The following is a 26,593-nucleotide window of genomic DNA, read 5'->3' as shown; positions in this document are numbered from 1 at the left end:
ATTCTATGATCTTTGGAAAGAGCAAGAATTTCTAAGGACCAGGACGGCTTTTCCTACAGTGGTGCAACTAATATCACTCTGTCTCTGTTCTGCCTAATTTTCCTCAAGTCCTTTGGGAATTAAAGAAAATGGAGGAAATCACAAAGGGGCTCTTCCACCGAACCATACTCACTGTGGCAGAGGCATCCTAGAGCTGGCTATACAGGTTCTGCGCAATCCAGAAACGGCACAAAGAGTCATGAGCACATTGGAGGATCTTGCCCTTTGTGTACATCATGTTTAAATATTTCATGGCATGCTAGGTCTTTACATGATGTCAAATTAGATTAATTTATGTTCTTGGAAGATGTAGAAAAAAATCAATACAAATTCAGAATGTTTTACTTAGATTAGAATATTCCTTAAAATGGCTTTGAAGAGCTCAAGCTGTGACTATCAGAAAAGACAAAAAAAATTTTTTTGTTTTAAACCAATGATCCTTTAGTCATAAAAAACTTCAGCTACAAAAAGAACATAGCATATATTTTACTTATATGCTTTCAGAAGGAGGGGGGGAGAACTGAGAACAAGATTCAGACAAAGAAATAAACACTAATAACTTAAGCAGAAGGTGATTTTAACATAAAGAAAGTCTTTCATGTACAATATAATGATTGACCTACATTCAATAGGTCAAAATTTATATATACATCCAACTCATATTTGGCCCAAGATAGACAGAGCGCTGAATAGCTGAAATGGCTATTGTATTAAAAACCTCTTCGTGGACTTTTGATTATGGACAAACCACTAAAAAAAAAAAGGAAAAAGGCAATTTGTTAAAAGGTCTTGTTAGTAATAAAAGTTTATGATACAGCAAATTTTAATACTATAATAAAATAATAATGTATGTAGTGTGCACTGCAAATTTACACAGCACTTTTTCAACACAGAATAAGGAACCTGCCAGAAAGGACCTATTATTAATATGATTCACCTGACTTCTGTATTTGAAAATATTTATAAATAATATTTATTAATATTACTCTCCAAAAATACCAAAGCCCCAAGGCTGCATTGTGATCTGTACAGGAGCAAAAGTCTACTTGCATGGATCACCATGCAGAATAAGGGCCCAAGATAGTAAGGAGAACTACCTGGCCCTTTCCCGTGCTGCATCTTCCCGTGCTTTCTCTTTCTCCTGCCGCTGCTGTTCAATCCGAGCTTCTTGTTCTTTCCTCTTCATCAGCAGCTCTTCAACCCGGGCTTGGCGTTCTGCTTCCAGAGCTCTTTTACGCTCCTAATGATAGAAAAGTTATTTTCAGCTACTCACTTTTATTTACAAATTAACAATGGTATGAAATCATATTTTACCATCATTAAAGGCTCTAAGGACCAGATATGCACTGGACAGAAGCCTTGATGCCCGCACACAAAGATGCTCACAAATCTACACACATATAACCACCTAAATAATAATCTGAATGTGCAGTTGTATGCACTCCTATAGGCAGTAAATGGGTATACATTTTTGTTTGCACATGAAAGACATTATTCACTCAATAATTGACTCAAAAAAGACTGACCAATTAACAGTGACATTTGGGTATATTCTCAACTTCTTAAGGTTGAAGACTATGCTATAAAAATAAAATATCCTCTCAAAGAACTCCAAAGTCTTTGAGCATGATCCTAGAACCATTTTGCATGGTAACTTAAGTACTGGATATACAATCTTTACATCTATTAAGAGCAAACAATGGTTTATCTATGGTTTTGATTTTACACTAATAAAAGTCAGGAAATTCAAAGTTATAATGACAACAAAAGTCATAACTCAGCCCCCTTTCCACATATCTAATATTTTGTGTTACTACATATGGGTGTTAGTTTTAATGTCTTAATATACATGTGCAATGTGGCTGGGTTATGGTTACTGTGGGAACCATAAATGATTATTCTAACTTATATTTGTATAAAGTTTCAAAAACATTGTGTGAATGCATTTAATTTCCTTTTTTTAAAAAAGGTAAACAAGAAAAGTAACTGCATGTTTGACTGTGACTGTACAATTAAATAAACAAACAAAAGTGCAAACTGCCATATGAAATATACAAAGTGCATCATGGGGCACTGCAGAAAAGACTGCTAGACCTGCTGGACCTCCCCAACACAACTCTTTAAGGGTATGTCTACGCTGCAATGTAAGCCCAGGCTCAGACTCAGGTTGGAGCCCAAACCCCACTTCAGCCTACGCACACACCCCTCTCAGACTCAGGCTTGGATCTAGGATCCTGGGACTATTTGGGGCTGGAGGATTCAAGCCCGAGTCAATCTGGGACCCATGGTTCGAGGCCTATTGCTTTGCAGAGTAGATGCAGCCCCACTGACACAGGTCCTGGGAGTCTGCCAAAAGCGTCCCATCGGCCAACTTCCTTTGTCCTCTCTATTCTGAGAATCTCCAGTTGACTCCAGGGAAACAGAAGCAGCCCCCTTTGGTGTAGTGCAGCAGCTCGGTAAGTTAGCGTTTAACCTTTCCACTGTCTTCTGAACACTGAGCTGCATACACACCATCAGACAGCCTTCTGTGTTTGCAGTGTGCTGTGCACAGAAATAGCACAGTAGGAGGCTGAGGGTCTTAGTCTTTAGTTAGGCAAAGGGATCTGTGGACAGAAAGGAATGGTGGTGGCATGGGGGATTGTAAGACTGCTTGGAGGATTTTTTCTGCCTGGGACTGAGAGGGGCCTAGAGCCCCTGATGAGGGGCCATCAGGGTAGGACTAGAGAAGTGGCAGGTACTCAAGGGAGCAAAAGCAGGCTGAGACCGCAGGACAACAGGCTGCAAGCACAAAGGAGTGGATCATTCCTTGAAGATGAGGAGGAAAGCTAGGGAGATGATTAGGGACAAATGTTCTTCACAGATTGAACCAGTCTAATGGGTCTCTTTCACAGGTGGTGAGCCAGACAATCCTTGGGAACCCAGGGTTTTTTTGAGTGATCAGACCAAGTTCTATCAAGGCAGATGGGGTAAGTATGTTTTCTGGTTCCTGTGTAGTTACCTTTGTCTCAGCATGACCCTCTAAGCTATCAGAGGTGAAAAAGTGAGAGCTCTGTTTTTCCATAAAGAGGCAGAATCTTACTCACCACTGATACCTATCAACTGCACAGGATTATTAAGTGAGCACTGAAGGAAGCGTGATTAAAGATTCACAGCCAAAAGATACTTGTGGTGATCTGAGGGATGTATACGGAAGAACAGGGAGTTTACACAAGAGAAAAAGTTATGCTTTGGTTTGTAACATAGGAAGCAGTGCCGAACAGCGGATGTATGAAGCTAGAGAAATCTAGCATTGGAAGGGTGTAGTCAAAAATATAGAATTCCAGGAACACACAAACATTTTCTTTGTGTGTTTAAGTAGCCCTATAAAATTGGAATACTTAAGATAGTATGCATATGATGACTATTTAACTACAGCTTTTGCTTTGAATATTTTCAGGTTTTCATCATAAAGCCCTCAGTATTGCTAAAACCTGTTTGCCATTCCATTACAAGGAAACCATTAAATTCTTTAAAAAATTGAAGACATGATGAGTCGCAAGTATCCAGTATCTGTATAAACAGACCTGTACAAGTTTTAACAATCACATTTTTCCTAGCTTCCTGAAGCATTGTAAAAGAAGTTATCTGTGGAATCTCGCTTTTTTGTAATTTAGTGTAGGAGATAAATAAAAAAATTTCATACTTTATGTAATCATAACTAAGAGCAAGTATACTGCTTTTATTGTATTTTTGCAACTATTTTTTGCACTTGAAAAGTTACATTATACCTGAACAGCTTCATCACGTGCTTGCTTTTCTTCCTGCCTCCGTTGGCGTTCTTCCTGTAATTCATTTAGTCTTTGTTCATACTCTTTTAGTTTGGACAACACATCATGACGTTTATTTTGGGCTTCTAAGGTGTTTATAAATGCAATTTCATTTACCTGCAATTAAACCAAAATGTACAAGAAATTTGAAGAGTTAAAGTAACATTTTCCATTTAGTGGAGTCTATCCCAGGTACATTTCTAACTTTTGCGGATAATAAGAGGTTTGCAGCATAGCGTATCCTTTCACATGTCCCTGGTTTTTCATCAAAAATTCTCGTGTTTAGTCTCAATATGATGCTATCCTTTGTTAAGGACTTGGATGTACATGAGAGAAAATAGGCATATTTTAAAATAATTTACCTAGATTATCCTACATATCAAGAACTGCTATAAACTAAACCCCTATTTTTTATAAGGCCCTGATTTAGAAAGGTACTAAAGCACATGCCTACCTTTATTCACAAGTAGCTCCACTGAATGTAAGGGGACTGTTCACATATTTAGGTACCATGCTGAATATCTTTAATCATCTTTTTAAAATTAAATTTACTTTAGACTGTAATACCAACTAACTGTCTCTGGGTTACAACCAATCTCATATACTAACATAACATTTTAGGTTTGGGGTTTTTTTAAATAAAAACATAGGTCCCTATCCTGCAAGCATTTACTCATGTTTCACTTTACACATGTGAGTAGTCCCACTGATTTCAATTTAAATGTTTGGGTCTATATGATGCAATCCCTTATCTCACAGCTGCACCAACCAGGATTATTGTTTAAAGTCCACAGAGAGAAAGCATTACTTAGGCCCAGATCCTGAAACTGGATTCACATGGGCAGACCCCACTCCCCATCTAGAAGAGACCCTCGGCATTTTGCTGTCCAGGGCAGAAAACATTTTCAGTACCCCTATTCCTTCTAAGCAGTTGAGCAAAGAAAGGCTGGTCAATGAGCAAAGCAAATAAATGAGGCTCTGTAGGGATGCAAGGATCAGACCGTCGATACCTAGTTGCAAGATCAGGGCCTTAAGTAGTTAAAAAAAAGCACTGGGAGACATAGGTTCTGTTTCTTTCTCTGTTACCGACTTGCAACTTATTTAACCTGTGTACCTCAGGTTACCTGTGTAACCTGTGTACCTCAGGTTACAAAAATTACAAAAAATTATATTTATTCCTACCAGAGGGTTGCACACTTCAGTACATAAATCAGCATAAGCAAGGAAGCATGAGAGTTGATATTCCTTTTTTTTTTTTTTTTTAAATCTCGGTGTAACTGAGGACAACATATTCAAATAACTAAAGGATCACATACTTTGTTGCTTCTGTAGACTGAGCCATACACCCAATGAGAGCAGCAGGTTAAGCTGCAGTTTATAATATGTGTAGGAAGCAGCAAGAGGTACTAGAATGATTTCTCTGCTTGAAGCATGAAATGGGCACTCTATGAGCCTTACTTTCCTGTCACGTCCATCAACAGAAATCAAATTTTTCTGATTTTCACCAAAACTAATAGGGTTCTGCCAACTGACACCTAGACAATTCCCTGAAATTTTGGAATTAATCAGATGCGGTGTTTGCAAGCAAGTTAACTTGCTTTCCTCACACATTATTTGTTTAACAGGTTAGCCCAAGGAGTATGAACGAAGAAATGGGATAAGCTATCAAGAAAAAGTTAAATTTAGGCTTGATATCAGGAAAATCTTCCCAATAATGAAAGGTTTTGGAGTGTGGAAATTTTCTCACGGTAAATTATAGAAGCTGCATAATTTGGGACATTTAAAACAAGAATAGATAATGCACTAGCCAATACACTCACATGAGTAAAGTTCTACATGTGCATGAGTGTTTGTAGGATCAGGGCCTATATGATTCATTCAGTCTTTTCCACCTTTTACTTTGAAAATTGTATGTATTTATAGATTTATTAAATTCTGATATTTACCTCACAAAATGGAATGTTTTAAAAGTGGGTATATACATATTCGTAATTAAGGAAAATATATCAAGCTCAATAGTCTTTTTCTTTCATACCCTGTTATGATCTATTTCATAAATATTTACTATTTTATTGATCCACAGAAGAACAGTACATAATGTTTTAATTCTAAAATGGCCACTGATAAATAACTCACGGAAAAATGATGCACAGGAGCCAATTTTTAAGTGCTTTTCGGATATTTTAATTTTTTACATTAAATATATGCAAAAATTTAAGCTTTGTATTCCCAGTGCTATACAAATCATTAATTTTATTTTAAATTATTTGAAATAAGTGCATTTTTTACCCTCTCTTCATACTCAAAAAGTGCTGAAAAGATTGGTGAACCTTAATATATATATATACACACACACACACACGTAATACTTGCATCACAGTGAATGTTTGTTTCAGAAAGGTATTTGCAACTGAGAAAAGGCACACTATTATTCAATCTTAAATAAAATATATTTCAGAAGGAAAGTTATTGAGGAAAAATATTATTTTTATTAATAAAAAAGTTATTAGCATTGACAGAACACACTAGGAAATACTGAATATAAAAGAGTACATTGTCATACACAACCGTCTATCACATTTGTGTAATATCCACAAAAGGATTGTGCAGATGTAAATCTATGGAACTAATAAGAGGCCAAACAAAAGGTAGGTTTTTCTGCTTTGTTTACGGACTGGAATACATTTACAGAATGGATTTTGCACTTCAGTGAACAGCAAGCAGTGGGAATTTGGAAAACCAACTGGGCAGCAACAGTCATCATGGTCTTTCAACTGTACTACACATCAGCTAGTATTTCTGTAAACCCAATTAACCCTGATCTTCAAGAACAAAGGAACCACAAGAGGCAGCAGATCTCACACATTAAATACACACAACACTTCAAACATCTGCTTAGTTGGGAATTATGTTAAGTGTGATTTAGTTAATATGATTACAGAAGTCACACTGGTTTAATGAAATAATAATGAAGGTAAATGTGTTCGACTGAATTAGATAGTTTAGAATAGAGTCTGGACTAAGTGACAGAAATAACCATTAAGTTAAACTGCTAAACCAATTTTGTCATGATTATAATAATTAACAAGGTTGAAAAGGTGTATCAATCATAGTTCAGATACAGAGCTTCACTACATATAAAACACAGCATTCCAGTAGTAAGAGGACACCTTTGTTACAGAAAAAAAGGAGCTTTAAAATAAATTCTTCTTCTAAGTTACTTTATTAACAGTTCTTCAATAAACTAAAACAAAAAGCATTTATCAGCAACTACCACCTTAGTTCAAGTCTATAAAGCATTGATATGTTTTGTCTATCTTCCTAGAATAAATACACTATGCCAAATACTTAGTCCTACCATGAACGCAGGGGACTGAACTAGATGACCTCTCAAGGTCCCTTCCAGTCCTATGATTCCATTACAAGGTGTCTGATTACATGCTCTCCAATAATTTAACAGCACTAACTCCTTACTGATTTAAAAAGAAAAAAAAAACATCTAAAAACACAACCATCAGTGCATTTAATTAATGTACAAAATTAACATTCTAATCTACATTCTTGTTTCTTCAGCGAGGTACTTCACAGACCCAGGAGGTAAGTACATTTTAAAGTGTATATTGGGGGCTCTCAATCATGTTCAATGCATTAGTCATGAGTCACTACTTTACTTGTGTTTGGGATTCCAGTCATATCTAAATCTAAACCACTGGGAAGGAACGGTGGGTTAGTACGAATTTGAGAAGAATGTTACAGGACTCCGTTTAAAGCGCTAGATTATCCCTTAATCCTAGAGTGGGGGAGTAGCATAGGGAGAGCACAAAGAGTTTTCCCCACTTTGCACATCCCATGCAAAGCTACAGGTACAATTGTAATTAAAAGGACAGGCTCCTTCTGTGAACCTTCAGGGGTGCAAATTACCGAAAAAGCTATTATGCACTATCAGGTGTAGAGGGGAGAGTACTATGCACTATCCAAAGGCTGGCAAGAGTGCTACTTGCTCTTTATTCAAATCTCTCCTTAAAACACATTTCTTCTACTAAGCTTCCCAAGTTCACCCATAAAGGGATTTTTTTAAAGGAAAACTTTCACCATTCTGAAACTGAACCTTATCTGCTTGACTGGTGATCATATGTCTGATCCCTATTGCCTTCATATATCTGATATAGAGATTGTGTATAGTCCTGAGCACACTCAACAAATAATAAATGTTTTTCTATTCAAACATCTTACCTTTGCTTCTTCCTCTTGTGCTTTTTTCACAATTGCTTGTAACTGCACTTCACGTTTAAATTCAGCATGGAGTAATTTTTCCTCCATCATCCTGCGTCTCTGGTCCAGTAATTCTTCCTTCCACTTTCGCACATCTTTCTCCTAAACACAGTGAGTTAGTACATTATTAATACAATACAGCAGTTAATGTCTGAATTTTCCCCAGTATTTTCTACTTTGTAACCTTTATCTACATTTGTGACAGTACAAAGTTATGCTATCCTGCAAAACCCTGCAGTAACTTCAGTCTAGCTAAAAGGGAATTGAATAAAAAAATGCTAAAATTAAGTGAGCTCTTTTGATATGTCTCAGCATTTCGAGCACGTTCTCTGAGTAAAAAGGAGTTAGTGTGAGATTTTCTCATAAATCTCACAGCGCTTAATGATTTGGCAATAACTCTGTTTAATGATAACACTATTTTACAAGTCCAGTGCAGTATTGTACACAGTATGACAAAAGCCTTTTGCTTCAGGTAATATAACAAACTCAAAAGGAGCCCTCAGACAGGGAGCAGATCAGGCCCTTCTGATGAAGCCAATCCCTAGAAGCAGCAGGGACTCCTGCAGTAACAGCTTGGAGCAGCACGGAAGGGAGAGATATCTGCACAACCACTGGATACTAGCAGTATGAGAAGACTGTTTTTTACAATCTGAACTATAAACATGATTTTCTTACTGATGGTAACTGCACAGTCCTATACCTACCAGTGATTTCTCCATTTTTCCTTCCTTCCTTCCTTCCCTGAACCCATCTCTCCATCCCCAACAATGTCCCTCTTCCCTTTTATTCCTTATTCACCATTTCATTCCCCTTGGCCTGTCTGGCGTGCTCATCATCACCCTGATCAGTGGTTTATGTGTTTTTCGCCCCCTCCCCCTGTCCTTTTTCCTGTTTCTTTTCTTTTTACTCTGGCAAGATCTTTGGGGAAAAGTCTGTGTCTTCCTAAGTATTTGCAGAACACATAGTACAATGGGCACCCAATCTAGAATGAGACTTTGGGTAATATAAATAATAATAACATACAAGCCTCCTAGAAAGTCAGGTCACTTGTGTCATGCACTAAGATTCTGCTAACTCAGATCCAGAAGACAAGGTTCATTTTGAAGTTAGCTCAGAATTTAATAGTCGTGTATGTGTTTGGACCATGTGAACAAAATATACTCTTCTAAATTAAAATAAACTGGATCTTTATAACTATAGAAAGCTTACCCGCTCTATCAGTTTTTGAAGCTTTAGCGTTTTCTCTTCACGTAACTTTTCTCTCAGCTGTTGAGCTTTCATCTGTTTCTCCTCATGTTTCTTTTTAGATTCTGCTATTGTTCTTTAAATATAAACATAATAAAATAAGCCAATGAGACAAAGAACTGAGACTGACAATCCTATAAGCAATTCAGCGATCCAAATATATTTAGGAAAGTAAAAAAAGCATTATACCACTGAAATGTAACTTATTTGATTTAATCTCATATATAGGTGTTTGATTAATATATTTAATATTATCCCTGTTCTGTTCTTTCAAACTCAGAACCTTTTAGCATTTAAACTACTGCACAATACAGTACAAATGTAACAAATTTTATAACAATAATATCCAGCTCTTAAATAAGTTTTTGTTTCTCCACAAATTACAAAGCACTTTATAAAGAAAACAAGAAATTAACAACATAATAACTTCATGCAATAGTTTAATCTACTTCTATTTTGGCTAGTTAAGTCAGCTGAAAATTCCAAGACCTTTTGCGAGATGGTGAAGAGAGTTTTTCATGCATATGTATTCCATGGCCTGGTGGACGTGCAGGTTCTTCTTCCACTATATCACCCCATGAATTATTTTGACGCCATGATTCACGAGCTGCACAGAAAGGAAACAATCACTTACATAATTTATAATATAATGTCCAACAATATCCAAATAACATCACTCTGAACTTCTCAATGATTTGGGAGTCATTTCTATTCCAAAAGCATAACTGAGTATGAAAAAAAAGTCTCTTTCATAAACTGTTATTTTGTGTGTTTAGATGAATACATAAATCTTTACCTTCATAATCAGCCAGGACATCATTCCAGTCCATAGACACGCCACAGAAAGATATACTTCCACTGCCCATGCTAGCCTGAAATTTCACAAAATGATCCATGAAATCAAAACGTAAGTCTTTTACACAATCCTATACTAGCAAAAGGGTGGATTTTATAATGCTGTACAAACTTAGACTCAAGATTAAGGGCAATAAAAGAGATACCCCTGCAGAAATAGAGTGAATCCCTAGAGAACTCATTTTTTGTGTAATTTTTAATTGCAGAATAATGCCTTAATTACAAATGACCGATCCAGCTGCTACTAAGCATTTTACATCTCTGAAGACTGATAAACTACCATAAAGTCCTACAGCCTGTTTACTGAATCCTGAGTTTTGTATTATAGTTATTATGAGTTTCACAGAACTGTCCAAATGCCCCAGCAGGGACTGGGGCTCCACTCTGCTAGGTACTATATAAACATAGTCCTTACCCTAAAGAGCTCACAAGCGAAGGATCCAGTCCTGCAAATATACATGAATCACTTTACTCAGATGAGTAGTCTCACTCAACTAAATTCTATGGAAAGTCACTCAAATGCGTATTTCCACAATTGGGCCTTAAATAATTACTCTCTATGTTTTCAAGATGATGTGTGGGGTTTTAGCTACCTAATTCCCATAGTCACTTACAGCCTCTTCCTGCTACTGCCAGTCACACTGAGTAGTACCCTACTTCATGAGTGGACACATAGATTTCAATGAGACTACTCATGGAGTAAGGTATTACACAACATGAGTAATGGCAGCAAAATTGAGCTTTTGGCTATTAATGTAAATATTACATTAATAGCTTTTGGCTATTAATGTTAATATTTCTTTGAAATTTTGAGGGTAAAACAGACCCCAGCAAGACAGGAGATTTTCTCTTTAAGACAACTAAAAAACCTTAAATGTGCTGATCAAAGACTCATACTAAATATCTCCCTTCAATATCCATCTCTGCTTTCTTTAAAAGTAGTATATTTTCCAGATAAAATGATTAGATGTTCTGCCAGCTAGTTGGTCTTGCTAACTAATTAGCACCTACAGTAATATGCAATACAGAAAGCGAAACACAGTAAAATTAAAAATATCTTACACAAATTTCTGTAAATTGATATAGTTTTCACAGTTATTACATGATAATGTAATACATGTATAAACAGTTATTATATTTGCATATAAAATAAACTGCATATAGCAAGTAGGAATGTGAAATTAAATTTTATGCTTACATTCTGATAACTAATATTAGTCATTTCAAAACAGACTGAAAACTCACAGAAAAATCACTATCATTGTCAGTCTCAATGTTAATGTCATTGTTTTCTTCTGCTTCAATCTCTCTAGTTAACTGCTCCTCTTCTGCAATGGCACTAGCTATTGCTTCTTCATTGGCCTTTTCCAGGCGATCTGCTAACTCTTCTTTTTTAGCAAGGACTTCTGCCATAGACTGTATAGAAAATCAAAAATTAGAACTGGACCAGAAAGTTAGAAATATGTAGCTTTCTAAATATGGATCATGTTACATTTTTAGGTCAATTTACAGTCATTTTCTATATTAGTTGTGGTACATTTAAAGGATACATTTAATGAATTAAGAAAACAGGCTAAAATGCTAGCAGTTTCAAACTAATTAATTAAATAGCTACAAGAACATTTCTTACAATATGATATCAAAATGATCTTCAGGAACACTTTACAAATGAGGAATTTAATCTAGCCTCTGAATCTAGACAATACTGTTGGAAGTCTGAACTCAGTTTTAAGTGGCATCCTTGCAGATCTGCAGTATAGGAACCCAGGTAATACACATGCTTTGGAAGCTGCAGTATTTCTGGTAGAATGACTTTGGAGAGTTCTAGAACAGGAAGAGGTTCTTTTTTTATAAACTGCAGTAGAACTGAATATCCACTTCGATATTTGCTGATTTGGTATGGGATTCTTCTCAAGCCAAAAATAAGCTATGAGGACTACAAAAACTTGTTACTCTCTCAATACAAAATTTGTCACAATAACTGTACTTTGCATACAGAATGGCCATTCCATGAGAGGATCAGGGATCAATGTTTAACCATGACTAGCTACATGATGATGAACATAACTTGTCCTTATCTACACAGGCCAAAAAGTCATGGCCAACATGATGTCAGCTAACTCAATTATTAGAAGCCATGTTTATACTCAGTAAAATCTCCTAATGTAGGCAAACCCTAGGAGGTGAACGGATAATTCATTCATCATGACCAGTCATTCCTTGGCCCCTCTGCCAAAGCCAAGAACAAGGTGACACCTTTTATTAGAAAATGGTCTTGCATGTCAAAAGTATTTTACTTAGTATCATGAAATAAAGTTATAATTAAGATTAGCAGCCTGTTCTTGGAAGTCCTCTTGCTGCAAAGTGACATCCGTGTGTGATGATAATGGTATGGGAGATTAATGTCAGAGATTTTAAAACAGTTTCTAGCTTGCTTTATTAGACAAGAACAAGTTCTGTTTGAACAGTATGCAACATGTTTAAATTGTACACAGTAAAATTATTATTCAGATTCTTACATCAGCACTAAGGCACATTTTTTTAAAGTACCAAATTGTTGAAAGGATCAGATAGAACATATTCTTCATGCTGTTTATACTTCAAAATAAGCAAACAAAGAAAATAAAGAAACAATTATAACGAAATATTTTATATTGTACAAGCTCCCTGGTAAGACATGGCCCCAAACAATATGTCAGTCATGCCTGCTAGTTGCATAGGAAGACATAAGAAAAGGAATGGGTTGATTTTAGTGGGGAAAGAAGTCTGACCATTCCCATATTGGTTTCCTAATGAATTTCAATAACTCAAGCTCTTCCAATCCAAGCAATTAGTGGAATTACTGTAACAATGAATGTGAGGCCTGTTTAAAATCAACAATTATGAAAGGAAGTGAAAAATCTTTCTGATCATATATCTAGAAAGAACTTTATAATCCAAACCAGTGCATTATTGTATTTTAGACTAACTCAGATGTCTTACTGTAATCAATTCTAGAGTTGAATGTGCTTGGAAATATGAAAAAAAATATTTTTTTTGCCATACTATATACATTTGGTGCTCTGTGGACTTTTTGACAAATTCTGTAGTAGCTAACATTAAATATTGTGCAAAGGAGAATGAGAAACCCAAGGCATATCTTTGTAATTTATTCAGAATTCTTGTAAATTGTCTTACCAATCTGGCAGCACTCACATTTGAAATGTCTGAGGGGTCCATTTCACTTTCTATCTTGTTTTTTAATGCTTCATGTTGTTCTTTACTACCAGAGATCAGGGACGGAGATTCATCAATCTGTAGACTTTCTGAAGTAAGTTCAGTGTCTATGACAACTGCAGGCATTTCAGAAGGTGTTTGTAAGCAAGAACTGTCTTGTAAAACCACGTTGCCAGTGTTTCTGGTATCTTCTAGTGTGTGTGCTGTGAACTAATAACAGACACATTTACAAAATAAGTTAGATGCAACACACTGATTTTCAAATATCTGCTTGAAAAAGAAGCTAATACAATATGAGGGTTAAGTACAGTATTTTTATGTGATGCAAGTAGTGCTGGCTTTAGTTAAAGTTGCCTGACATTTTCCATCTACTTATAACTTACAGGTTGAAAGTGCTGGCCTGAAGTAGATGTTTTTTTGTGTGTGTGAAGCTTTCAGCTAAAAGACCCTTGTGTCTCCATGCTTTGGAGCAGGGATATCTAGCAGCAGGTGTCTCCCTGGTGCCAGGGATGTGCCTTTTGCTATCCTCATAAAAATGTGGCCAAATTGGGCCATATTATAAGCCTCTTAAAAATCTCAGTTTGCACATGTTCAATACAGAACCATGCCTCATTTGGTGCACAGGCCAGAATGTGCTCGGTGAATAAATCAGCGTTGTATAGTGAATGAGGCTGTTGTCTGCAGGATACCTGCTTCATTTGTTGAAGAAGTTGGAAGGTCTGTATGTAGTAAATGAAGCAAGGAACTGCAGGAAGAGAAAGGATGGTCTCATGGTTAAAGCAGTTAAATTCCATTCTGGGGAACTGGATTCTATTCCTCCCTCTGCCAAAGTTCTTATGTGATGTTGGGCAAGTCTCATAAACCAAAATTTTCACAGCTGACCACTAATGGTGTTCATTATATTTTGGGTACCCAAGTTGAGACATCTCAGAAGTGCTGAGAACGCACAACTGCAACTGTACACTGCTCTGAACACATAAAGTGATATAAAATGTTAAGTACTCTGAAAAATCAGGGCATACGTAGCTCAAAACCAGGGAGTTAATTCTAGGTTCCAGGTCTGGGAAAACAAAAACGTAGAAGAGGTGACTTTGAGAAAAGAAGACAAGGATAACATGTAGAAATATAGTACAACATTCTTTTATTAAGGCCTACAATCTCCTCTCCCTTTTTCCATAGAGAGAAGCAAGTGAGATTTGAGGGGGTGGAAATATCCCCAAAGCAGCAAAATGCAGGAACTTGTGACCTCACCAAAGGCAGTGTGGTTGCACTGCTGTATAACTAAAAGCAGAATTTGGCAGAAGGGCTATAAGATATATTCAGTGTTAATACCGGTATATAAATAAAAGCTGGAATATGTTATGTGGGCCCTTACCCTCCAGGGAAGAGGATGGGAGGATTGGTATAGTGGCAGAGCTCCAGGCCCTACTCCTTCCTCAACCCACCTACTTCCTGCATTCTCACAAAAAGATGGCCCCCAGAGCTAAGCTACACACATACTGTGGGTTCTCCAGAACCCTGCCACCCACTCCTTATGTAGAATAACAACACTGGTCCTTTTTCAGAAAAGACCATTCAGAATTGCAGAGGCAGGAGCAGGTATGCTTTTTTGAGTGTAACTCTGTTAAATCAGTGGGATTACATGGGTGAATATGAGAGCAAAATTTGGCCTCATATTGTTAAATCAACCAATATGCATACTTTAAGGGTTATCGTTCTAATGACTTAAACATAATTTACACAATTTTGTTTATACTGGCATCAACATTATTTATATTCCAGTCACTGTTGCTAATATACTTATTTGCAATATTTATATTAGCTTGACTGATGTTTACAGTGTAGTCAACACTGTTTATGATAAAATCAATAGTTATATAGCAAAATAAATGGTAATTTTATGAAATAATGTTGAAAAACACAAACATTCCCACTCCAGCAAAAGACTTCAATGCAACAATGGAGAAAACTGCCATACATATCTTTGTTACTAAGCTTTCCTAACAATAATATTTTAACCAAACTATATTGACCAGCAAATAATTTCCACCAACATTACTACTGTTACAAATGATATTATTACATGAACTTCTAGCAAAACACATTCCTTTTGACTGCACTATAATACCTATTCAACTAGGGTTTTATACCATGCTCATACAACAGTTCATTTCCATGCAAAGGATTAAATTTATGGCCAGATTTTGCCTGGCCCTTGCACGGATGCAATAACAAGAGGAAGCAAGGGATTCTCCCACTCCTTTGCTATTTCTATCGCCTCCCTGCATGGAAAGCACGTAAAATTGCAATCGCTGTAGTGAAAACATATATTTTTAGAGTACAGAGACTGTTACCTGCTCACGCCCTCCACATAGGATTCTAGTCAACACCAGAGGAAGTGGGGAGGGGCCACAGTAAGTGTCAAAGGGAAGATTAAGCTTCACTCCTTATACCACCCCTTCAACATCATCCATCAGAGATGTCAGCCACAAAGGGAAGATTAGGCTTCACTCCTCTAAAGAGAGTGGCAAGGGACATACTCCATGTGCCAGGGAACTCCAGGAGGCATTGTAGCTCTGAACCACCCTCAACGTGGGCATGTAGTGTTGATGGCATAATCAGGCACTCACTGAACATAAGTGAATACAGATAATTTTTCTGATATACTTTAGTTTTTAATATTTGGTTGTCTGCGCTAGGAGCTACTGTTAAAGCCAAATCTGATTTTATACTTTCAAAAACATTAAAACATTTTGGTTATTGTTGCAACAAATGTGTCTAATCCTGCAGCCCTTACGGGTGAGCAGATCCACTGACTTCAACTAAGTTGCCTCCTACCATAACCACGCCCAGTTATTTTTCTAGACATTGTAAAATATATAGTGCATCTCTATCTGATGAGAGTTTTTTATCACTGTCAATTTATGTCGCCACCTTAATGTTATTCACAATGTAGTTTCTGTATATTAACCATAATAAAAAGGATTTGATAAAAATTCAAAATATTTTAAAACCTTTCGATCAGGTTAAAGACTAAACCACTGTACATAATAACCTCGATTAATGTTTCTATATAAACATTAGTAAAATATTACAATAAAGATAAAAAAGTGTTTCCAATTACACTTACCTGAGTCATTTCAGCAAGAGGATGCTCACTCATATATAAAGAATCTTTCTGCAGAGGTTCTATATTTTTGGATGCACTATCTTCATCGAATGAATTCTTCTGTTTACTTTCTGATGGTCTGAAGACTACATTTTCTTTGTCACTGTCATCTTTAGCTCTTAGCAATTCTGCAGCTACAGGAGTTTTTGTCACTACAGCTGTAGATCGAGATCGAATAGGCCTTCCACGCTGAACTGTTTCCCATCCTTCTGCATCCTTTCTTTCTACACAAGGAAACAAAAACACCCCACCAAGAAATAGCTTTATAAATACAATTTTGCAAAGCCACAATTAGCAATTTTATTGTCTAAATTGTTCTTGCACAACAAGAACACTTTTTCTCTTTAAAAATATATGGAAACCTATTAGACACTGTTCAAGAATAATTTTCCTTCCAAGGGACACTATCAGTTTAAAAATCCTGCGCCCCATTCTGAAAACTCCTACGTACATACTTTACTAGTGGGAGTAGTTCCATTGACTTCCAAGGGGCTACTTTCATGAGCCAAGTTACTCCTGAGCATTAGTGTTTGTACTTTTTTTTTTTTTTGGGGGGGGGGGGGTAATGTACACATACTTTTTAACAATAGTTTTTCTTATCTATGTTTCTATTACCATTCTCAGGCCCTGATACTGCAATCAGAGCGCGGTGCACAGACCCTTGCATCCGTATAGACCCCAATGACTTCAATGGGCCTCCATTCAAGCACAAGGATCTACCCATGCAGATGCACTTGCAAGACTCAGGCCTTATGCTATTAAAAGTGAAAATATTTTTGAAAATATAATTTAATATTTTTGTATGTATGCTATTTACTTTTTGCATTTCGCTCAACTTGGATGATAAAAATACACTACTTAGTGTCAATTTCCAGATAATTTCACTTTCTGAGTCTCATGAAATAGCAAAATGCTGCTAAGTTTGGGTTGCAAATTGTGGGGGAAGTGTATTTGTTTCGAAGAGCAGTTTCCATTGAGGTGTTTTTTTTTAAATTTCATGGAAATGTGTCTATTGATCACAGGTTTTATTCAAGCTCATTTTATTAAAAATACTATCATTTGGCATATGTTTGACCTGATAGTGTTGGATTAATCAATGTTAAATAATAAACTGTACTGACGCAGTTTAGATCCTGTCCAACAACTGCTAAATAAGAATAATACCATCATCCCCAGGTCAGAGTTTTCTGACAGATTCTGTCCTGGGGAACATCTGAAAGGTCTTTAAAGTTAATGTTCCTAAATATTTGCAGGATCAGCCTTACTCAGCCAGACTTTGTAGGATTTGTACCCTACAGAGAAGAACATGCAACATTACCATTATTTCCAACGCTTAACAGCAAATGAGTTCTCACAAAGTTTATGAAAGACTCATTATTAAAGCTTCCACCAATCCTTTTGCTTTCAAAAGTAAACTGAAGGAAATCTTTTTTTATGAACTTGTACTGTTTAGCCTATAAGTATATTGTATATTGGCAGATTGTCTGCACTCTAATGGACATGAGTATGTATTATCTATAAAATCCATTTGGGAACAAGGAAATTTATTCCAAGAGAAGCTATTTTGAAAATAAAAACCTTTTGTCCATTTTAAAATTTGCCCTTGTTCTCTGTTACATTTCACCAACAGAATACGTGGAAAGTGCACAAATAGTCTTGGCTTTTCAAAAAAATATATCTAGGAAATAGATACATTTAGTACTTTTAATAATCTTTCACCTTGCTGGGATCTACATCATTCTCTAGTGACCAAGGCCCCTATTCTGCAAACACTTAACTTATTTGATTAATTTTATGCATGCAAGAAGTTCCACCAATGTTGATGGGTCTACTCATGTATGTAAGGGTGTATGTATGTATGCCCAGATGGTCGCAGACAAAGGCTCAAAAAAGGACTACCACAATAAGGAATCTTACATTGAACCTAGTTCTTTAATTTAAACAATATAAGTAAAATTGATGCTTTTACAATACTCTGTTTTAGAGAAAGAGCACAAATTAGCAAAGAATCTTAAAACATAGCCCTTAAAAAAAAAGTATGACAAAATAAGTAACAGAGAAGCCTAATCTGTACCCTCTTGGATTTTAGTTTTCAGAATATTTAGTTTTTCATCTTTTATGAACATTATGATTAATCATTTTATTTTAAAACAGGAAAGAAAAACTCTCTTTCAAAAGCTTCCTTGTACAAAGAAATACTATTTAGAGCTTGCAGTTAATCCATTAACCAAGGGGATGGCCAACACAAACACTATTATCTAATAAAATACTGCAAAAATACAAGAAAATAGTAAAAAGAAGAGCATCTCAATATAAGAATAAACTTAGAACTCGAAGAAACTAAGGAATTAACTACGGACAATATTTTATGATATACGTTTGGTATAAACTGTTTTGAAGAACCATTCCAATAAAAAATTGAAAGGTCTGTAAGAAAGAATGTTTGTCATGATTGAGAGAAAATCATAGAAATGAAACTGACAAAAAGCCACTCAGTTCTGTGAGAAACTAAGCTTAATATAGTATATACTAGCATAGTATAGCCAGCATATAAACAACTCTTATGATCAAGGTATCTCAAATCCTTTTACAACAGGAAAGTTGGTCATGTGATTAAGGCACAAAGACTGAGAGTCCGGACATCTGAACCAAACTTTTCAAACTTAGGTGGTTTCATAACTTACTTATGCCATTATTAATTACTTGCAAGAAAACAACCAGGAGTACTGGTTAAATTATCTTTTGATGGCGTGCACATAAGGGATAATTACAGAACTGGATGACTGATATATTGAGATGAATTGCGTATTACTCTTGAAGATTTTGGTAATGTTTGAATTATTGGATATCTGATTTTTAAAATGAATATATAAAAGTCTTTAAAAAACATACTGGGTGTATTATTATGTTCTCTGAAAAATCTTGTGCCCCTCCGGCAGCCAGACTCACATTGTATCTGGGCTTCAGGAGGGAACTGGATCAGCTTTAAGTATTGGTGATTAGACAACTATTTAGGAAGATGAAGGAATCAGACACCTGTTCCCCTTGTATGACACATTTCTTTGCTTTAAACAAAGTTACAATATATAGGGGTGCCTTGGCTTGATCTCCATTTTTGTGTTTCAGAATCCTTTCTGTGTCCAACTCTGAAGCACCACTGTAAACTAGTACAAGGGCCCTGGCACCAAATCCTGTAAATCATTAAGTTTAGTGCCAGTGCACCTAGGGATTGTACTACAAAGTGTTGCAATGCTACAATCCTGGGACTTCCAACAATGACAGAGGTTGCATAAAACAGAACGTTACCAGCTTATTCTACTTCCATTAATGGGAGCTGAATTGGATCCAACTTCATTGGGAGGTGGACAAACTTAGAATTGGACAGAAAACAAAGCAGCATAAATTGCATATTTATTTTTTGCCACCCTTCAGTACCCAACATTTTGCAATTATTGGGGACTTAATCTAGCTACCTTTTTTCCTCATTTCATACAGAAAAACAAATATGTGGAAATGCTGGAGTAGATAGCCACTGAAGTCAATGGAACTATAGGGGCTATTTAAGTCAGCTATCTGTCCCAATTTTTGTTTTTAAATAGATCAAATGTATAGATACTGTAATTCAAACAGCTGTTAATGATAATTCCATGTTCACAATTAGCAGAAAAATAAAATGTTATGATCTGTTAAATATTATCAAAGCTGATAATCTAAGAAAGCTGCAACAAGAGGAATCGAATATGTACAAATCAAACTGCTTTACATTACTTCAGAGAACCCATTATCTGCAAACTGGTCACACACATTTTCAACACAAGCCACAAAACTGTGTGCGAATGATTCTGCAAGGGGCTCTTTCTGTTTGTTGACAGCAGCAAAAGACAGTATACCTCTGCAGAAGGCCTGTGCTTATTCCTCCAAAATATACTTAAATAAAAATGAGAGTGTGCCTCTGGTTAGAGTTACAGGGACTTTAAGTCAAGAGATCTGGGTTCTATTTCTTGCTCTGCCACAGACTTACCATATGATCTCAAGAAAGCTATTTAATCTATCTGTGCCTCAGTTTTCCTGTCTCTAAAATGGATACTATTTACCTATAGTCTCAACTCATCTAATAGTGTTATTACAAAATCAGGGTTACAGTATCTTTTCTACAGGAACTTAGTGGAAGCAGGAAAATTTCTTCACAGATCATGGAAAAAATTCTGCTGACTTACAACCCATACAACCAAAATGACTTTAAAAGATGTAAATCAGGATAGTCCTGGGCACCAGGCCTTCCCTTTATGGCAATAACATTTAAGGAATTGTAAAGCCTGATCCAAAGCCCACTGAAGTCACTTAAAATATGTTTGACTTCAATGGGAATGGGTTTGGATCAGGAATGTAGTTCCCGGGAGTGTTGTGAGGCCTAATTATTGATTGAAAGCACTTTGAGAACCTGGAATGAAAGGTACTATGTAAATACTACACATTAATTAACTATTTTCATCATCATTCCATTATTAATATAAAGAGAAGAGATAAGAGTAGAACCCCATCAGGAGTCCTCAATGTCCTCCACTAAGTTCTGCAAGGGATGAAAAAAAGTATACGCCACAAAGTTATCCGTGGTAATGTCAAATAAAAACACAAGAAAGTACAAACTTAAAGATGAGTTGCAAAGATAGAGGGGAAATTAGTTAACCCTACAACAGTGGTTCCCAAACTTTAACAACCTGTGAACCCCTTTCACTAAAATGTCAGGTCTCTCAAACCCCCTCCTAAAAATGAATATTTCCAGGGATTTTCTCCTTTACCTGAGAATAAATTATAAAAGCAGTGATCTTGGAAATATAAAATTTATTTTTATATCATGCTTGTTACACACTATTTATTATTAATTATTATTTATCATTATGGTATTTTTATTACATTATGAAAATGGCGACACTCTTCCAAGATCTCACTTTCGTAGCTTGTATCGCTTTGAATAAGCCTATTATAAGACAAGGCTCCTGTGTTTCATCAAGGAGTATCAGATGTGAAACAGCATGAAGGTATTTAAGAAGCCAACTCAAAGAGTTCCTCCTACACAAGCATTCAGGTCTTGAGCAGTCCAAGCACACAACGCACGTTACAACAAAGCTTAAACTTGTTCTTCGTAATAATTTTAAAAACAATACTAGCTGCCTATTTAATTTTTAAAACAGCAAAAAATATCCACCTCCTTTTCCATTTGTTATAAGGAGTCTTGAAGTTTAAATCCTTTCAGTGTGATAGATATGCTTGCTTTGATCTGCTTAGCTCTTGGCAGTCCAGGGGCTCCAGGCTGCAGGCTCCGTGCTGCCCAGGATCCCTAGGAACAGCTCTGTCCACCATTAGGGAATTTTTTCCCCGAGAGCCCCCTGTAACGTTTCACAAACCTCAGTTTGGGAACCATTGCCCTACAATTATGTGCTGCATGCTGCAAAAGCAAGCATAGGAAAGACATTCAGCACATAAATAATTCCAAAATTATTAACTTTAAAAAAAATCTTTTAAAGTCATGTGAAGTCCGGCTGACTGCATCTAAATCACCACAATACTCCAAAAATACATCATTCTGACCACCGAGCACCTTTTGCAGCAGTTTCTAACCTTCTCTCCCTCCCACCCCCCACCCACAAAGCAGAGCTGCCCTTCTTCGGGTAAGCCCAGACAAATTCTGCCCCACCTTTAGTTGTGGCACAGTCGTTCTGGGACAAAAAAGCAATCAGAAAATCAACAAGCACAATGGAAATGGCCAAAAAGGGATCAGATAAGTGGCAGATTTTAAGTATGTCATGCAATTTTGAAAAGTTTTAGTAATAATATTTTCTATCCCCCATATGTAAAATAAAAACAAAACAAAAATGTTTTAAAGTTCACCTTTAAGATAAATAAGGAAGGACAAGGCACTAAAAGAGTTTTAGACAGAATTTCTTTACACTCAGAGTACATTATATCCACTGACATGCTCTATTTCATGAGGCTTTTCGAATATAAAATATACCTTTATAACAATATTCTGCTGATTTATTTATTAGGTACAGGTGTGAAACTGAAGCTTTATATTAGACATCGGACACCCATTCATGTGCTCAAAAGTTTATTTGTTAAAATCTTTTTCCATTTTAATTCACCCATCACTGTCTTATGTTCTCAATCACTGCAAACAATGCTATTTTAACACAAATTTTGCAGCGCTAATATCTTCATTGACATTAGCTCACATAGCTCTTGATCTTGAGCAAAAATTAACATTCACCGAGGTATTATCCCTGGTGCGTAACAATTGTTTTCAGAAGCCTTGAATTATTTTCACAGAGCACATTAGCCATTCTCCACGTGCTAAGTATCAAATGCTGAATTTGGTTACTTGCCCAGTTTCGTTAATGAATAATTCATTCTCTAGTTTTACTTGAACTTCCCTGTCTCTGCTTGCTCTGGTATTACATGGAAGTCACAAGCCATCTGTTATCTTCAGGCCCCCACAGTCATTTGGGCCTTATTCAATAAGATAAATTTATCCAAGTATATGCAATACTCCAAGAAGTTCTGCCTTATGAGATTTGTGCTCACTTAAACATTTCTTTGCCAGTGATTTATTACCTAAGCCTACCTGACTTTACCCCATCATTAGTAAACTTTAAGTCCCAGGTAACCTTTATTATATTTTAAATCTATATAGTATTACTGTAGGTACTATAGTGGCACTATGGAGAGCTGTGAATGCATGAGTGTCCGGAAGCATAAGCCTAGTAGGAACAGAAATTATTTTCCCACAATTTCTGGTAACCCAAAGATAGGAATATAAGACAGAAGATAGGAAAGAAAAAGAGTAGTAAAGAAAATACAGAGAAAATGCAATGCTGTAAGAAGCAATAAATCTTGACAGTCATAAGAAGAAGCATTGTCTCCCCAAAAGCTGACTCAGGCAATGGATATCGGTAAAATTGTTAAGAGACCTAAATCATGGGATCTAGTAAAACTACTATTCACAACGCTTTTTTTTTTAAATGACGGAAAAGAAGAGAAGTACAATTTCCAACAGGGATTATGTCTCCTTAATGTGCAATAAATCCTGCTTTGACAACCTAGAAGGGAACAAACTATGCCTTGATATCTGTGGTGATATTTCTCCAATTTGCTCCTAGTGGAGGTCTGTTGAAATTGTCATACATGTAACCAGGAGCAAGATCAAGCTTGCAGGAGTAGAGCTGAGCCAAAAGTAAACCTGACAAATATCACGTTCTGTGAACAAACCACTCTTGACTAGAGCTTTAGAGACTGAAAAAATATTCTATCTCAATTTATTCTGGCCTACAGAGTCAAAGCAGGAAGGGCAAGAAGGAAAGGATAGAGGAGAGGGAAGGATGTAAGAGAGATACAGAGGGGAAGGAGGAAAATAAGATACATATACAAAACACAGACATACAGCAAGGGAAAGTGAGTGGGCAACCGTTGCACAAGCCATGGACAGAGAAGGAGGAGAAAGAAGAGACTAAACAAGGAGACAGAGAATCAAAAGGTAACTAACACTGGGTTACTACACATTACAGAATCATATTCTTGACATTTATACTTGGATTAATCTTCTAAATTTTGAAAATGTATAAAACTAAGAGTTTTGGGAAAATGTGTTTATTGACCTGTAACTGGAATTATCTGAAAATATTATCCCCATAAAGTCACCTGGCAAGACAAACATTTGTGGCAACTGTGGAGGCAGTATATTCTGAGAATTCCAGTTAAAATTAAGTAACCTTCTTTTCTCCTTCAACAATGTCTTAACAGGTTTCAGAGTAAAAGCCGTGTTAGTCTGTATTTGCAAAAAGAGAAGGAGTACTTGTGGCACCTTAGAGACTAACCAATGTATTTGAGCATAAGCTTTCGTGAGCTACAGATCTGTTAATGTCTTAACAGATTCCTCCATCTTGGATATGAGTAAGCAGTAGTCATGAAAAAGATCTACATAGATAAATTTGAAGTCATGCCACAAAACCGAGCATCTGACCTACTAGGTAAAAGGGAAATGAAGAAAATGAAAGGTTTTTGATGCCCTTTACCAAGTTTATTTTTATTTTAAAAAGTTTCCTTTTAAATTAGAAATATTTCACAATGACTTTCCCCTTTTTGATGGAGGACTTTTTGGAAAACTGGAATGGGCTGCTGCCAACCCAAGTACCTGAAACCTGAGCTGCAGCTTTCCCATTTCTCTAACAACAGGAGAAAATATTGGGTCCAATTCTCAGGTCCCAGTCGGCCAGCACAACACAGACTTAAATACAGTGGATCCAGGTAGTAGAGGATTCCCTGTAGCAGCACTACACCACTCTCTTCTTTGTTGCCAGCACAAGGTGTACACAGCCAAGAGAAAGAGGGGTACAGCTTTCGTCTTAGCTAAGACTAGAATGCCAAAAACTGAAAGTTGATGTAATAAGAAAATGAAAGGCTATCAGGCCTGTTTGTCTACTTTTTGGAGAGGGACTAACTGATTCCTGGAATCCAGTACGTTGTATAGAGAAAAAAAATATCTCTGAATATCACAGTGTAAAATTAGTAAAATTTGCTTGTCACTCATTTCAGAACTGGCAAAACAAACCATTTTTTATTAATTTGGCCTGGTGAAGGGAATCTCAGTTCTACGTGTATTTAACGGTCGGTCCCTGGTTTTAGCTTGAAGTTGTCTGTCTGTGCAAAAAATAGAAAAGCTGGTAAAATTCTGCTTGCAAACAAGTTTTTGATCCCATCAACAGAATAAAATTCAGTCTGCTCTCTATTATATCCAGAATAGAATACAATAACCAGATCACTCTGTTCAAACGCTGAACCTGACCCACATCGTGGTCAGCTTCAGTTCTTTGCATTTTTTAAAAAGGGACTAAATTAATGCTTGAAACTTTAGCTGCCTACTTCAAAAATATGGGCAAAGGCTGGATCCTCCAGAACAGCCATTCCCTTTGCCCTCTTCCCCTGCAGTTACAGATACATACAGATGATCTATAAGGAGTCACCATTTTCTTCAGTGTCCCAATAACACACATCTTGATCATCTTCATCATCAGAGTTCACCTTAAATAGATGTCACAGGTGCTATGTCAGGGAAGGAAACTGGAGAGTTGAAACTGGTGCCAAAACCAACAGTATTAAGACAATCACTGCAGATAAATGTGTTGTCAGCTGTGCCATCTACTAATGAATTCAGTCCAGTGCATTCAGGCCTCTCATGGAACTGAGGACTCCATCCAGTGCCAGTGTCAGGTCAGTGCTGTTAAGCACCAAAATTGCTGCAAAGAACCACATCTCTATCAAGCTGTTCTGCTACAGCAATATTTCCTATCGTTCTATCTGAGAATCTTTTGGCTTGCGTACCTGTTTACATACTATTCACAGCTGGGTTCTTGAAGATTTCAGGGATTGCCAATAGGTATTGAGGACAGCAGAAGTCACAAACTGGGAGATAACCTGTCACTTCTTTAAATGGGTTGAACCTGGTGCTTTAAAGACAGCGATGCCACATTCTATGAAGAATCGGTGCCAAGTCCCCTGGGATAGCACATTATACTACTAAGGGAATTGAAACCTTGACACAGGCAAGTAACACAGGCATTTCAGGTCTTAGAGCATGCGCCACAGAGATTGAAAATGATTTTGCAAGCTCCACCTTTCCACAGTAGTTACGCATGTCCATAAAGGATATTCTCTCTCTACAATAGGCAAACTTAAAGAAAAGCTTCTGGTACATCTTCCTTCTTACACATCTGTAAGCAAGGTGGAAAAAGAGAGACAAGTGACATGGTGAAGTGTGGCATGATGGGGTCTCCATCCCACGCAGGACTGTCCAGGGTTAAGATAGCCGGGTAGGCCAATTAACTGCCCAGGCTGCACCTGGAGGAGGAGCCAGGGCAGAGAACTAAGTGATTGCAAGCAAGCCAACCTGTGCAGGAACAGGCAGGGCCTATAAAGCCAGGTAGAGGGCTACAGACTG

The 26,593-nt window shown here is 36.7% G+C and overlaps 1 protein-coding gene across 4 annotated transcripts in view; it reads right to left on the bottom strand.

Annotated features, from left to right (window-relative positions):
• SCAPER (S-phase cyclin A associated protein in the ER) overlaps positions 1–26,593 on the bottom strand; it is a 358,776-nt gene that overhangs the window by 243,814 nt on the left and 88,369 nt on the right. For 2 of the 4 annotated variants that reach the window (XM_074966056.1, XM_074966057.1), the window contains exons 10-18: positions 16,564–16,826; positions 13,395–13,643; positions 11,463–11,633; positions 10,159–10,234; positions 9,852–9,969; positions 9,327–9,438; positions 8,079–8,219; positions 3,807–3,962; positions 1,137–1,279 (exon numbers count right to left, since the gene is read on the bottom strand). In XM_074966056.1, the coding sequence (XP_074822157.1) occupies positions 1,137–1,279; positions 3,807–3,962; positions 8,079–8,219; positions 9,327–9,438; positions 9,852–9,969; positions 10,159–10,234; positions 11,463–11,633; positions 13,395–13,643; positions 16,564–16,826 (1,429 nt within the window). The remainder of the gene's footprint in view (positions 1–1,136; positions 1,280–3,806; positions 3,963–8,078; positions 8,220–9,326; positions 9,439–9,851; positions 9,970–10,158; positions 10,235–11,462; positions 11,634–13,394; positions 13,644–16,563; positions 16,827–26,593) is intronic. The other 2 variants (XM_074966059.1, XM_074966058.1) reach the window with 1 other exon arrangement.

Source organism: Natator depressus, chromosome 10, assembly GCF_965152275.1.
Source record: "Natator depressus isolate rNatDep1 chromosome 10, rNatDep2.hap1, whole genome shotgun sequence".
In the NCBI taxonomy this organism is placed as follows: domain Eukaryota; kingdom Metazoa; phylum Chordata; order Testudines; family Cheloniidae; genus Natator; species Natator depressus.
Note: the sequence above shows the minus strand (reverse complement) of the source record. Positions and strands in the feature narration are given on the sequence as shown.